We start from the raw sequence: 13113 nt of genomic DNA on the forward strand, positions 1-13113 counted from the left end.
AGAATATTTTATTTATAGTTTGCACAATGTTTATTTCTTTTAATTTCAGAAATAAATGTATATAATAATATTATAGCATAGATATTAATAAGATGACAAAAGTACCACGCTAATTTAAAAATTAATCCATTCATTTTGAAGATAACAATATTATTCGACAGAAAAATAGATTTTTTTTTAATATATTTAAAATATTTAGGGATTAAACCAATGCGTTATCAATTAGAAAATGCAAAGTATGTATGCTTTCATAGCAGTGTCAAGTAATTTTCTATAATGGAATATTACAAAAGGGTCTTTTATAACAGAATAATTATTACTTTAATTAAATCTTATATAATTAAGAAGATACTATATTGTTCACTAGTTGTCAGAATGTCTCAACTCTTAAGTAAAAAATAATTGCTAGAATTTTTGTTATTTTATTAACTACACTTATAATAGTTCTGAATCTTTTCCTAAATCTTCTATCTATAATGAAATTCGAATATTTACGAATTTCATAATTCGAACATTTACGAATTTCATAATTCCTGATTATTTTGCTAGTAAAAATGGATCGATTCGAAATCTAAGTTAAAAATCTATGTAGACAGAGTTTTAGCTAGCCATACACCAATAATATACACTTTATGTAATTAATTCAATTTATATGAGACACAAGAAATTCATTTAATTAACAATTATTCTGATAAAAATATGTAATCGAACTTATCATGGAGAAGATCCAGTATGTTGCACATTCTTCGTTACACGATCCTTGACATTACCAGGTTTGTTCATTGGTCCTTAAAAATAACAATCCTTTTAATATAATTTAAATTAGACACTTCAAAATAAACCTTTAAAAATGAAAATTTGTATAATTATGCTAAATTAAATAAATCGTTTATTATTTTTAATACGTTCGGTGTCATGTATCAAAATTGTTTGCTTTATATTAAAATACAGTTCTACATTGATGAATCATGTATATTTTTATTCTTTTATAAATTAAAGTTTATTTATATTAATATAAAAAAAAAAAGTTCATATAATCTAAAGAATTATTTCTGCTCCAGAGTATATTTATTATTATAAAAACTATGAAAATAAATGGATAATATATAATAGATAATTTGAAAATGGCGCCGAACGTATTAATGCGCATTAGTTTTACTTTTGAGTTTATTTACAACATAGTACAAAAATATGAAAAATGAAGATTTTCTATTTGTTTTAGAATGTTATCTATATAAGATAATATATGTGCAAAATAGTAATACAAAGCAGTAAAATTAAAATTATATATTGCTTAACGCATAAACATACATTGCAAGATAAAAACCAATTATACATCCTCCACCAAACTTTCCCAAAGCTTTGCAGATTATTTTATGAAATAGAAATGATATATCTACATAACTTTTATAATAAGTAGAAAAGATGAATCTCTATTGCTGTAACTTATTTGTGTTATAACATTAAAGAATTATATTTGATACAAGAGGTTAAAAAGGACTCGTATTAAACTTTATATATTAACATTTAATGTAAATATAATTATAATTGTTTGAAACATTTTGATATAGACAAACTTTCATAACTGTGTAAAGTTAGTGTATTGTAGTATTACCTTATTCCTTTGGAGAAAACGCGGATCCCTCATTGTGTAGCTCTGCACCTCTCGCGATAATGAGCTGGTTGAGCTCCATCGAGAGAGCTATATGCCATATACAACATAATAATGTTGTCTCACTAACCAATACTTGTCATAATATTAAGTATCATATATATTTACTTTATATTATGCACATTATTACTATTTTAGAAAATATGTCATGTAATATCTTTTTAAATGTTTTTGTTAACAACCCTTCAATAGATTGGTTTTAATGAGATTATAATTAAAAGAAAAGATTATTTACAACAATTTTGGATAAGAATTCATAATATTTATCAATTCATTACATTGTGGAATATAAGATTACTTACTATTGAAAGGTAAACATGCACTAATAATAAAACATTTGTATGCTAATTATTTTACTCGTATTATTGCAATATGCTTTATGTCAAATATTTACATTTATTTAGGTACGTGCAAAGGAAATTAATAATGAAATAAAATATAAATTTGATCGATTAATATCTAATATAAATGAAAAAAACAGACGAAAATGTACACTAAATAAACTAACATAACAATAGGAAATAGAAAATAAACAAACTTATTATATTACAGTTCTGTCAAGAATTTTAAATCTTAAGTATACAAAGAAAATAAATTATGAAAAAAGCACCCAATATTATAAACGAACAGTAAGCAATTGTAGCAAGGCATGCGTGTTAGGTATGAAATAACTCAAAATTAATAAAATGGATATTCTTACTATCAGCAACAATTATTATTTGGCTACATCATTCTGCCTCCCCGACTGCTTGCAAAAGGAAACAAAAAGAGAGATAGATTAAACACATATACAAACAAGAAAATATTCTATTGGAAAATTTTAAAGTCTGATCAAATATTTTTGCCCTACAATATGATTATTGAAACAATAGATCGTTTTTCGATCGTATGTTTTTCTAATCGACAAAAAATAATTTTAAGAAGACATAATGCTAAGTATCCTGATACTCTTTTGTTAAAATTCAACTTTCTCCATATTACTGTATGTCTTATTTACTTTAATTTAATTAAATAAAAAAAGAGAAATGATAAAATTATTTGTTTTGTAATTGGACAATCAAAAGGAAAGGTTAAAGAACAAAAGAAATTAACACATTTATACAGAGCTCTAATGATTTCTTTTATTCTAACTTTCAAGAAGTATATAAAACTTACATTAAATTTCAATCAAAGAAATATATGATATTAATATTAATTACTACTTTTCATTTTTTGTTTATAATCATTATTGCTCCGTTTATGCATAGATACAAATATACAGGTCTAAGGTAAAGTTAGGACTGATTTTAGCTCATTTAAGACAAAATAATTTCTAAAGAAAAGGAAAAGAAAAGGATGTTTAAGTGTCTTAACATTACAGTTCCGAGAAGATTTAAATAAAAAACTAAGCTGCATACCAGCATACTGCAGCCAAAACGCAACGGCAAGAAAAAGTATTTTGTGTATGTTGTGTTTCAGATAGAAACTGTTTAAGATGGAAAATTTGTATGAAACTGTACTGTTATTGTTGTATATGTGTTATAACTATTAAAATAACTTGTAGAAATTAAATCTAGAAATGTAAATATTGTAGATCTAACTTACTCCTTGAGTTACATTTTCATTAGGATGTGTAGCAGGTATACTTGGTGCTGGAGCTGGTGTTAAAAAATCGACAGGTGCACTCGGATCATTTACTACAATATAAAATAATAAAATGTATTTTTATCATTCAACTCATTAATTTTTCCAATTCTCATATATTATTATATATTAATTTTCATTTTTACCTGGTGCAGGAATGAATAACTGAGGAGATGATACAGCCATAGGTACAAATGGAGATGTTGCAGGTGTTGGTACATTTGGTGAAGCTGTACTGCTTTTCCCACCGTTTGGATTCATTACATCTATATAATTGGCACGCATATTTCTTCCTTTTTGCAATTTGAACATATTGTAATTAGCGTGTACTTTAGAACCATTTATGTTCATTGCTTCTTTAGATTGTTTATTATGTATAGGGGGTTGAGGTACAGTAACTTGTTCAGTTGATGATGGTTTAATACCCATATCAGTTGCTTTTGGTGGTGGAGGCAAAGCTGCTGAACTAGTATCTGCATCTTCATCTTTATTCATCCATTTTTTTGCAACAGGATCCCAAACAATCTGTAAATGAAAGTATTTGTATTAAGTGTGTGTATGTTATTTATTCAGATGGAACATGCTGTAGTATATAACTTTTATTACTTAATAATACATAGGGCTTATGTAGTTTAAATCTTGCAATATTCCACACGTAAACAATGCAATCTCTACTGATAAATAAACAATGACAAAGTTAGTAATTAATCAATCATTCTATCAAAGCCAAATAATACTGGCCTGTTTATCTTCCATTTGATCACTGATGATCAATTACCACAAAAATCCGCCTAAGCCCTTTGTTATATAAAACATAAAATTATCTATTGTAATTTTTCTATTATAAAAAAAAAAAACGAAAAACAAAAAAAAGAAAGAATATATCATAGATACGTTACCGTAGGATTACTGTCATCTGGTAGTATCATTTGATTACGTGGTTTTGGAGCTAATTTACTGAACAGACCTCCAAACCATGAACTACCTCCATTAGGCGGTTTCTTTTCAGTATTTTTTTCAGATGTCTTCTTAGTTTCTGTTGTAGATTTAGCAGTTTGTCTTGGTGTTTCTAAGGCGTCTAACTCTTCTAATGGATCATATTGTTTACCCGTAGAAGATGTCATAGAAATTGCTGGTTGCATTGGCTGAAATAAAATATATAAGTCATAATCGCAAATTTATTCTTTGAAATCCATTATGTATAAATTAATGTATAAGTAATTATTTGCATAAGTATTGCAATTTGTTATTTATATGATGAATAACAATAAAATATTATTTTTCATATTTGATATATGTTTATCAATGAAAAATAAATTATTTATATTACTTAGATTAATAATATAATAATAATATTTAGAAACACAAATATATCATTTTTTAATAAAGAATAAAGGCAAATATAAATGCTTAAAAACACAATGATATCACATAACACAATAATTTTTATTTTCTGCTTACCATAATAACATATTTGTGTGTTCATATATATTTTATATATATATATATAAAATATATTATATATATATATACACACATTGTGTGATAACGAATACATAAACTATAGTATAATGCAACTTCTAACAAAATATTTTAAAATATTTTTTGTACAAATTGTTCACACATAAAATAGTACTAAATAATGATGACATTCTTATATAAAAACTTATAATAGCAACGACACTGCGCAATATAATTAACAACACTATTTCATTGTATTATATAGAAATGGCATGAAAGTATTTATAAGAAATACACTAAATATTTTGTTTGTATTATATATCCTATTCACAATACGTAGGAACATCAATATCATAATTTATAGAAATATGTTCCTGTACAAAATCTGTATCTGTTAATGAATAATGCTTGTTTTCAGATGAAATTGGTACATCTATTGGATAAGTTCCTCTAAATATTAATGGTTTGTAATGAGATAGATCTTTACTATTAGAATATGACCATGCATCTACTGTATCACAAATTACATCTTTTCTTCTAATGTGAGGTGCCACTCTTACAACTTTTTTCTCTTCAAAAGTGCAGTACTGTTCTAATGTTTGACCATTATTATTATTATTATTATTATTATTATTATTATTATTATTATTATTGTTGTTGTTGTTGTTACTGTTATTGTTATTGCTTATATTTATGCTTTCTGACAATGGATCAGATGGATCATTGAAAGGATGAAATTGTGCAATATCAAACTGGATATCTAAATCTGTTTTTTGAGAATTCGTTTTAATTTTTTGATTTGATGCTTCTTCACTTGTATTAACTATAGTCTGTTTCTTTACTTTACATTTCAAAAAAACAGGAGGTTGTGAAGAAGGTGGCTTAACATATTTAGGATCAATTTTCTTTGATTTTGGTATATTTTTTGGATGAATTTTATTATCATGTAAAAGTTTTGGATATGCAGCAGATATTTTAGGATACTTAATAAATTTTTTAGATTTTTCGACATTAATTTCAGAGTTTGCAAGAGTATGAAAACTTGAAACCATTGTAGAATTATACTGTGATATACTGTCTAAAACAGATGTTTCAGAAGAAGCGCAGGAATTTAATGTAGTCAGTACTTTACGGCGACGTAAGGTGCTATTATTCTTGCCATCCAATGGCCATTCAGAATTGAGATTATTACCCAGAGTAAGCGTATAATTACTTACTTCAGGAGTAGATGTTTTTTCTTCTCTTTCCGCCTGTCCATATGCAAGCATTAAGAAAGAGATAAGATATTATAATCCTAATTTATTTTAGTTAAAGCATTAATATTTAAAATTAGGAAATAAAAGCTTCCCAAAATGGACAAACACAAATAGAAATAGAATAAGTTATAGTTGTATGATATACCAATATTACATGTATGGGAAATGATTACATTAAAAATGCATTTATATATGTATCTTATAAAATATTATTAATAAATATTCAGTTTACCTCATAGTTCCATTTTTCCTGTTGTTGAGAATTATCAATGTCAGGCTGATCATCTGTATATTGAGCATGAGTAGATTGTTGCTGCCAACTAGGAGATGTACCACCGTTTCTGCCAAAATTATTTTGATAATATGTTTGTTGTTGGTTCCAGTAATCTTGTTGCTGAGATTGTTGATATTGATTACTTTCATTATTATGTATATATTGTGTAGATTGATCATATGTATCTTGTTGTATATTTGACGGCAATGATAATGGTTCCCAATCTGATTGCATATCTGGGGCTGTAACATCTACCATAGATGTTGGTCCATCTTTGTACTCAGTTTGTTTAGTAACCCACTGTTGTTGTATTTGTTGTTGCTGTGATTGTAATTTAATGTCATGGGTTTCTTGACTTTGTAAATTATTTTGTCCATCTGCATTAATTTGCGATTCATATGCATCACCTTCAACAATTTCTCCAATCTATAACATCATAAAAAATTATTATTTCCAAATATTGTTATTAATACTACAATTTTGCCAATTAAAATAATATAATATAAGATATTACCTGATATTTATTTACAATTTCTGCTAAGTTATTTAACCAAGTAAGATTAGTAGCATCTTCAGTAGAATCTTTGCAAACAGGATCATGATATTTGATTTTATCACCCAAAGCATAAACTGCCGTAATAAAAGACTTTTTATATTTTGAAGGTTCATTAAAAATGTTTACTGCAATTTGTTCTATATAAAGTAAGGCTTTCTCTATTAGGCCATAATCAACCATTTTAACTGCCAGATCAAATTTAAAAGTTTGGAGATCTACCGAAGTAAAACCAGGCTCGCTAAGATTACGAGCATATTCATAAATTTCTGTTAGCATAACAGCTTCTGTTGTCATAAATTCAGAATACGGCTTGTGATGATTAGAACCAATAAGAACAAGTTTTGCTGAATTTATTCCATATGCACTAAAATCAACTTGTGCCAGAATGTAACAAAAATGAGCCGCATAGATATCCCCTCTCGCAAAAAGTGTATCTCCAAGTGTTGTTATTGATCGCCGATTAATTTCAGGATTAGTAGATGTATTTGAAATAATCATAGCTAAGTGAGGTCTCCAGTCGTCCCATCGTGGATCTGCTACACACTATCAGCCAAATAGAAATCAATGTATTAATTATCTTATATATGTAATTTAATTATATCAAAAACAGTAAATCCTTACTGTTACAATAGCTGGTATGCGACCAGAATGCAACTGATATAATGTCTGTAATGGATCAGAAGGTAATAGACTATTTGCAAATCGTGTCATTACTGAAGCATAGGTACGCTTATCCAATTTGCTAGCTAAAAATAATGCATGTCCCCATAGTCCTTCAGTCATAGCATATTCTGCAGAATATTATAGATTTATGTTAATAACTAAATTTATGCTAACAGAATGTATATAAATGATAATATACATGAATATATATACCTAATGCTTCTTGAACTAATCCATAAAGAAGTGTATTTCTAAATTCATCTGTCATTTGTTCTACAGTTTTCTGTTGTTTAGTACTTTCAACTTTTTCAGCAGTTACTGGAATATCCTGATTGTTCCCATTTACACTTATTCCAGATCGTTGTGACATCACAGACTCTCTTCTTCCTGTATCTTGCAGCTTTTGCTTATTTACATCATAAGGATAAGCATCTTTATTTCTAAGTAAAAGTGCTGCTATATCAACACCGACAACATTCTGAAAATGGATTATAATTAGATAAAATTTTTTTCAAATAATTATTCTTTTCATAAAAATTACTTACGCCATTTTGTTGGATTAGCATAATCATCAATTCATACAAAAGTATATAAGAAGCACGATCAATCATATCATCATTCGCTGTTGCATTTTTAATTTTATTTTCGCAGTATTTAATTATCGTTTTTTTGTGCGTGACTCCTCTGTAAAATAAATATCATAATTCATTAACTTATTGTTTTATATGTAATTAAAACAATAATTAAACATTTAAAAATAATTATGTATAATTTTGTGATTGCTACTATTATAATGGAATTGAACACGCTTACATATCAAATATGTGCTCTTTTTTTCAATAATGTAATTATTTAAAATTATAATTCATGCAAGATTCCATCGAAATAGAAAGTATTAAATTAACTATAGATATACATGCTTAAATTGTAATGTTGTTAATTACACTTGTTTAATTAGAGGTCCCGGATAGGCACGTAAGTCACGTGCAACAGGATCATGTAAGAATAAATTGTCCACTCGTAAAATGTCCACTTTAGCCCTTTCACCATCAGCTGGATAACTTGGCTGAACATGTATAAGTGATCCAACAGAAAAAGATCCTGAGAAAAAGATATATTGTTAATAGAAATAATGAAATACATTATATACCTAAACAATTGATAAGTACTGATACAATATCTGAACTACAAAAATAATATAGAAACTTTACCATATACATGGCAAGTGGAATATTTTGTTGGTGTTAGTCGTGCAGATGTTGTTGAGTCTTCAAACTGTGACATATGAGCTAAGGTTCGTTTATCTCCAGTGGTTCTAAAAATAATACCTAATGTGTTGTTATATCTTTCATAATATTTTTCATTATTTAAAAAGAAAAAGAAATACATAAAATATATAAACTGCAGTGTACACAATATACATACTTCACATTATAAAAAATACAAAACCTATTGAAAGCATTAATTTCAAGCTAAAACATATAAATATCATTTGACAAAGAACAAATATTCTAAGCTAAAATTAAAGAAACCTTCTCACAAAATATCTACTAATATTTAATTCTTAGATGTTTGTGTAACATGATATTTATATTGATAAAGGATTCTAACTGTTATCATTACAGACTACAATTTATTTTAGATATCTAATAATACATTCTATACATTTTGACAAATATTAATACTAAACCGAGAGAAATAAGTCTCTCGGTCTCACCTATTCAAATTGTGACTAGAAGTTCTTCTCTGTGGAAAACTCTTCCCCCATTCAGGATAACCAAAATATGAAACGTATAGAGCTTTGTTTGGTGAATGGAAGCATGCACTTGGATTTGTAAAAAATCTGATATATTATAAGATTAAGACTTTCATAAGATTTAGAATTTCTGTTTATGCATTTAGTTATTATACATTCATTGAATTCAATGGATTAATCAATAATGCTTACCGTTCCTCACAAGAACTGCGTCCTGAATGTACACTAGCTCTATCCTCTGGATAATTACTAACACCTCTAGATATGTGTTGCTGTGGATGCTGGCTGGCATAATATTTATGATACCATTCTGCATAAGCAGCAGGATTGGTACGACGTAAATTCTCGAGATATGCGTAATAATTGTTACCATAATGAGCATTATAGTCATATCCACCATATCCTGAAAAAAATTAGACGTCGTATATTTTTCTTATAAACATGTTTCCTATTCTACTTTAATAGAACTTACCATTGTAAGCATAATAAGGATCTCTAGAACGCATGTAGTATTCCCTATCTCTATCATTATAAGAAGATCTGCTAGAAGGTCTAGAACTGAAAATATTTTTATTTACAAACTAATGTAAATTTTTTATATTAGTATTAAAAATATAGTAATGAGATGTGTATATATATATATATATATATTTTTTTTTTTTTTTAAATACCTTCTACTGTAAGGATCTTCATAATATTCCCTTCTGTATGGGTCTCTAATATCATAATCATCGTATCTTCTAGGTCGTCTCTCGTCCCTTCTTCTATCGCGACCGACGTATTCTCTATCTCTAGTATATCTCAAATCATAATCTCTAATTTCTCTTTCCCTTCTACGTGGATCATCGCCTCTATCTCTCCTACGATCATCTTGCCTTCTTCGTCCATCTCTATCATCTGAATCATCTTTAACTCTATTTCTTCTTTCAATTTCATCCCTCGGATGACGATCCAAATCATCACGACTATGATGTTTACGATCGTCATCTCTATAAGAAAGATCTCGACGTTCGAAATCATTATATGGTCTTTCATTATCTACTCCACGTCGACGTTCGTAATAATAATCATCATCATACTCACGCTCACGATCGTAACTGCAGTAAATTTATTTTTTTATTAATAATTTTTTATACTTTAATATCATAAATATTTAATTAATTTATATATTAACATAACTCACTATGTATTTTTTCTATCATAATCATAACGTCTGCGCTCAGGACTGGCATCTCTATGTCTTTCTCTACTATCTTCCCTACTGTTTCCAGATCCTTCATCATCTTCATTTTCATAAGAATCTTTACGTACTGATGGTACTTGAACACTTTGATTACCACCTTCGGATGCTCCAACTGCTTCCTCTCGTTTATTTCTTGAATCAGTTGCTTGATCCGAAATAGAGGCTAAAATATTAATTTAAAAAATGCGAGAACTTCAACAATTAAATATTCAACATATATATGATTGTAAAAATTATTTATATATCCTTACGAATGGACAAAGGAAACTCTTGAGAACCTGTAACTACTCGTCCTGCAGATCTATCATCTGAAGATTGAATGGTTTCGTTAGGAGATGCACCTCCTGGAATTTGTCTAAGTCCTCCATCTGATTGTTGAGTAACTTCTTCAGGTTCATTGCCTCTTCCAGGTATTTCACGTATTTCACTTGATTCAAGCATTATTTGAGATTGTACCTGGTATCTCTCTTCTCCCGATGGATCATTTCTAGACTGTTGTGGAGGCAAAGAACGTTCTCTGCCAGAAGGATCATTTTGACGTTCTAATGTATCTGATTCACTCCGAGAAAGAGAAGATATACTTCTTTCTTGGCCAGGTGGGACATCTCGACGTTCAGATCTATCAGATATATTTCTAATTTGAAGCCCTTGTTCTTGTCCAGAAGGATCATTTCTTCTTGGATCTGAAAGACGCTGGACAGATTGTATATATTGTTCTTGTCCTGCAGGATCATTTCTATCATTTCTAAGATCAATAGAACTAGATTGACCAGGAACTTCACGTAGAAAAGGGATATCATTAGGGACTTCATCGTTTTCATCATCCTGATTTGGTGGAGATAATTCATGATCAGGATGAGAATCTGTTAATTCTCCAGTTTCTAAAAATGTGTTTCTATCATTCGATGCAAATTCATAATTGTTTAGAGCCTAAAAACAAAATTTATTAATTACAATAAAAATGATTAATGTATATTTTGACAGATCATCATATTATTAATATATACAAAAAATATTGTAATATATAAAACAAACATACTTGGTCCTGTTGTAAAGATCGATGACTTTGTGTGTGCTGTTGTATAGAAGGAACCTCAACATTATTCACTTCTTGTCTATATTCACGTACATTAATTGTTTCTTTTTGAACATTTACAACAGCTTTAGGATCATTATCTAATGTTTCCCTATTAATAGAATCTCGAGATCCATAAATGTCACGTTCTTCTAGTGCAGGAATAACAACTTCTAAATTAACAAACTCAGAAGGCTGTTGAATATTTTCGTAATTTTCAACAATTTGTTCAGGCCATTGTTTTGTTCCACGTATATTATCTTTTGAGAACCATGAATTTTCGATCGGTGGTGGTATAGCATTATTATTATACCACTGATCATACATATTTTGTGATGCATTATCAGCAACTTTATTGGCATTTGTTTGATACATGCTTGAGACAGCATGTTCATGTGTAGCAATAGACTGACCATCAACAGATTGAAAACTCTCCATGGATTTTGTATAATCTGCAGTTGGCATAAGTATATTATCTGGAGTACCAATATTCTGAACGCTGGTAATATTATAACCTGAAGATATTTGTTGTATGTGCCCTTCTGAATGTCCTGCAGAATAATATTCCTTCGGCTGATTTGAATTTTCTGGGTTATTTTTTTGCTTATTGGAAAAATTTAGTTGATACATTCCAGTAATTGTGCTGTTTGATTGTAAAAAGTGATCATGTAATAATTAAATTTACGTGTGTCTCGAAAAGAGACAATGTACCAGCTGGTGAAATTCAAAGGGGTCCCATTGCGTTCATGGACCTTTCGACGTTCACTCACCTAGCTATAATCTTTCGTGTTTCTCTCCATAAGAAAGTTTATACATTATACGAACACCAAAGATCAACCGTCAGGATAATATTGCACGCATAAGGGAAAAATTATGAATTCGTTTGCCAGTTTCGTGCAGACTTTTTTGACGGAAAACCAGATAAAGGGAATCACAAGAACGCACACATTCGTGTGTTCACGGATACCTTACATCGGTGTGGATGTGGGTTAAGCACGTCACAAATTTTCCTCGTTGACTTTCCACGTGAGCAGAACCGTAGACGCATCGTAAGGCGGACGCGTACTACAGAAACATCTATGGAAACTTTCTTTGGTCTACCGCTAGGCGTCGCAAATCATACTTTTTGCTAAAGCGTTTTAATATTGCAACGTTGCAATATATATATATATATAAGTTTTTAAAAATCCACATCTCGTCCCATTTTGGATAAATCATCTTAAATAAAATTCGTTTATCAGCTTCATAGCGATGAGTTTTCAAGCGATATAGGACGAAGCAATTAAATAGAATTCCTTATTTTCTAAAATTCTTTTAAACTAAATAGGATCAGATGTCGCTTAGAAATACATAGATTTAAAAATCAAATGCATTTGTTTTTGTTTTTTTCGATAAGAAACTAATCATTTTGTTTTAAAGCAATTTGAAACCTACACTGTTGCACGATTCGAGAATACTGCTGTGTGAGGAATATGATTAAATGAAAAAGTAAAAGGCAAGAATTTCATAGATTTTAAATATTTCGTTCATTTAT

At 28.7% G+C, this 13113-nt stretch overlaps 1 protein-coding gene across 13 annotated transcripts; it reads right to left on the reverse strand.

Annotated features, from left to right (window-relative positions):
* Positions 1 to 691: 691 nt before the first annotated feature.
* Positions 692 to 12650, reverse strand: LOC124949671 (protein transport protein Sec16A). 13 transcript variants are annotated; one of them, XR_007101130.1, is made up of 20 exons: positions 11544 to 12650; positions 10756 to 11434; positions 10445 to 10667; positions 9933 to 10358; positions 9734 to 9819; positions 9454 to 9664; positions 8717 to 8820; positions 8450 to 8606; positions 8051 to 8189; positions 7719 to 7983; positions 7464 to 7633; positions 6801 to 7385; positions 6245 to 6712; positions 5974 to 6006; positions 4195 to 4440; positions 3442 to 3820; positions 3257 to 3348; positions 2373 to 2417; positions 1616 to 1702; positions 692 to 788 (listed from the first exon to the last, which is right to left on the reverse strand). XR_007101130.1 is itself a non-coding variant. In XM_047495181.1 (19 exons), exons 1-19 carry the CDS (start codon positions 12207 to 12209, stop codon positions 780 to 782), a joined length of 5025 nt encoding a protein of 1674 aa, XP_047351137.1. In that variant the 5' UTR covers positions 12210 to 12650; the 3' UTR covers positions 692 to 779. The 13 variants fall into 13 exon arrangements, 11 of the variants coding, with proteins under 11 accessions (XP_047351137.1, XP_047351144.1, XP_047351142.1 ...); XR_007101129.1 differs by having other exon boundaries at positions 2373 to 2420; XM_047495181.1 differs by lacking the exon at positions 2373 to 2417.
* Positions 12651 to 13113: the final 463 nt, after the last annotated feature.

The sequence above is a fragment of the Vespa velutina genome, chromosome 6 (assembly GCF_912470025.1).
Source record: "Vespa velutina chromosome 6, iVesVel2.1, whole genome shotgun sequence".
Lineage (NCBI taxonomy): Eukaryota > Metazoa > Arthropoda > Insecta > Hymenoptera > Vespidae > Vespa > Vespa velutina.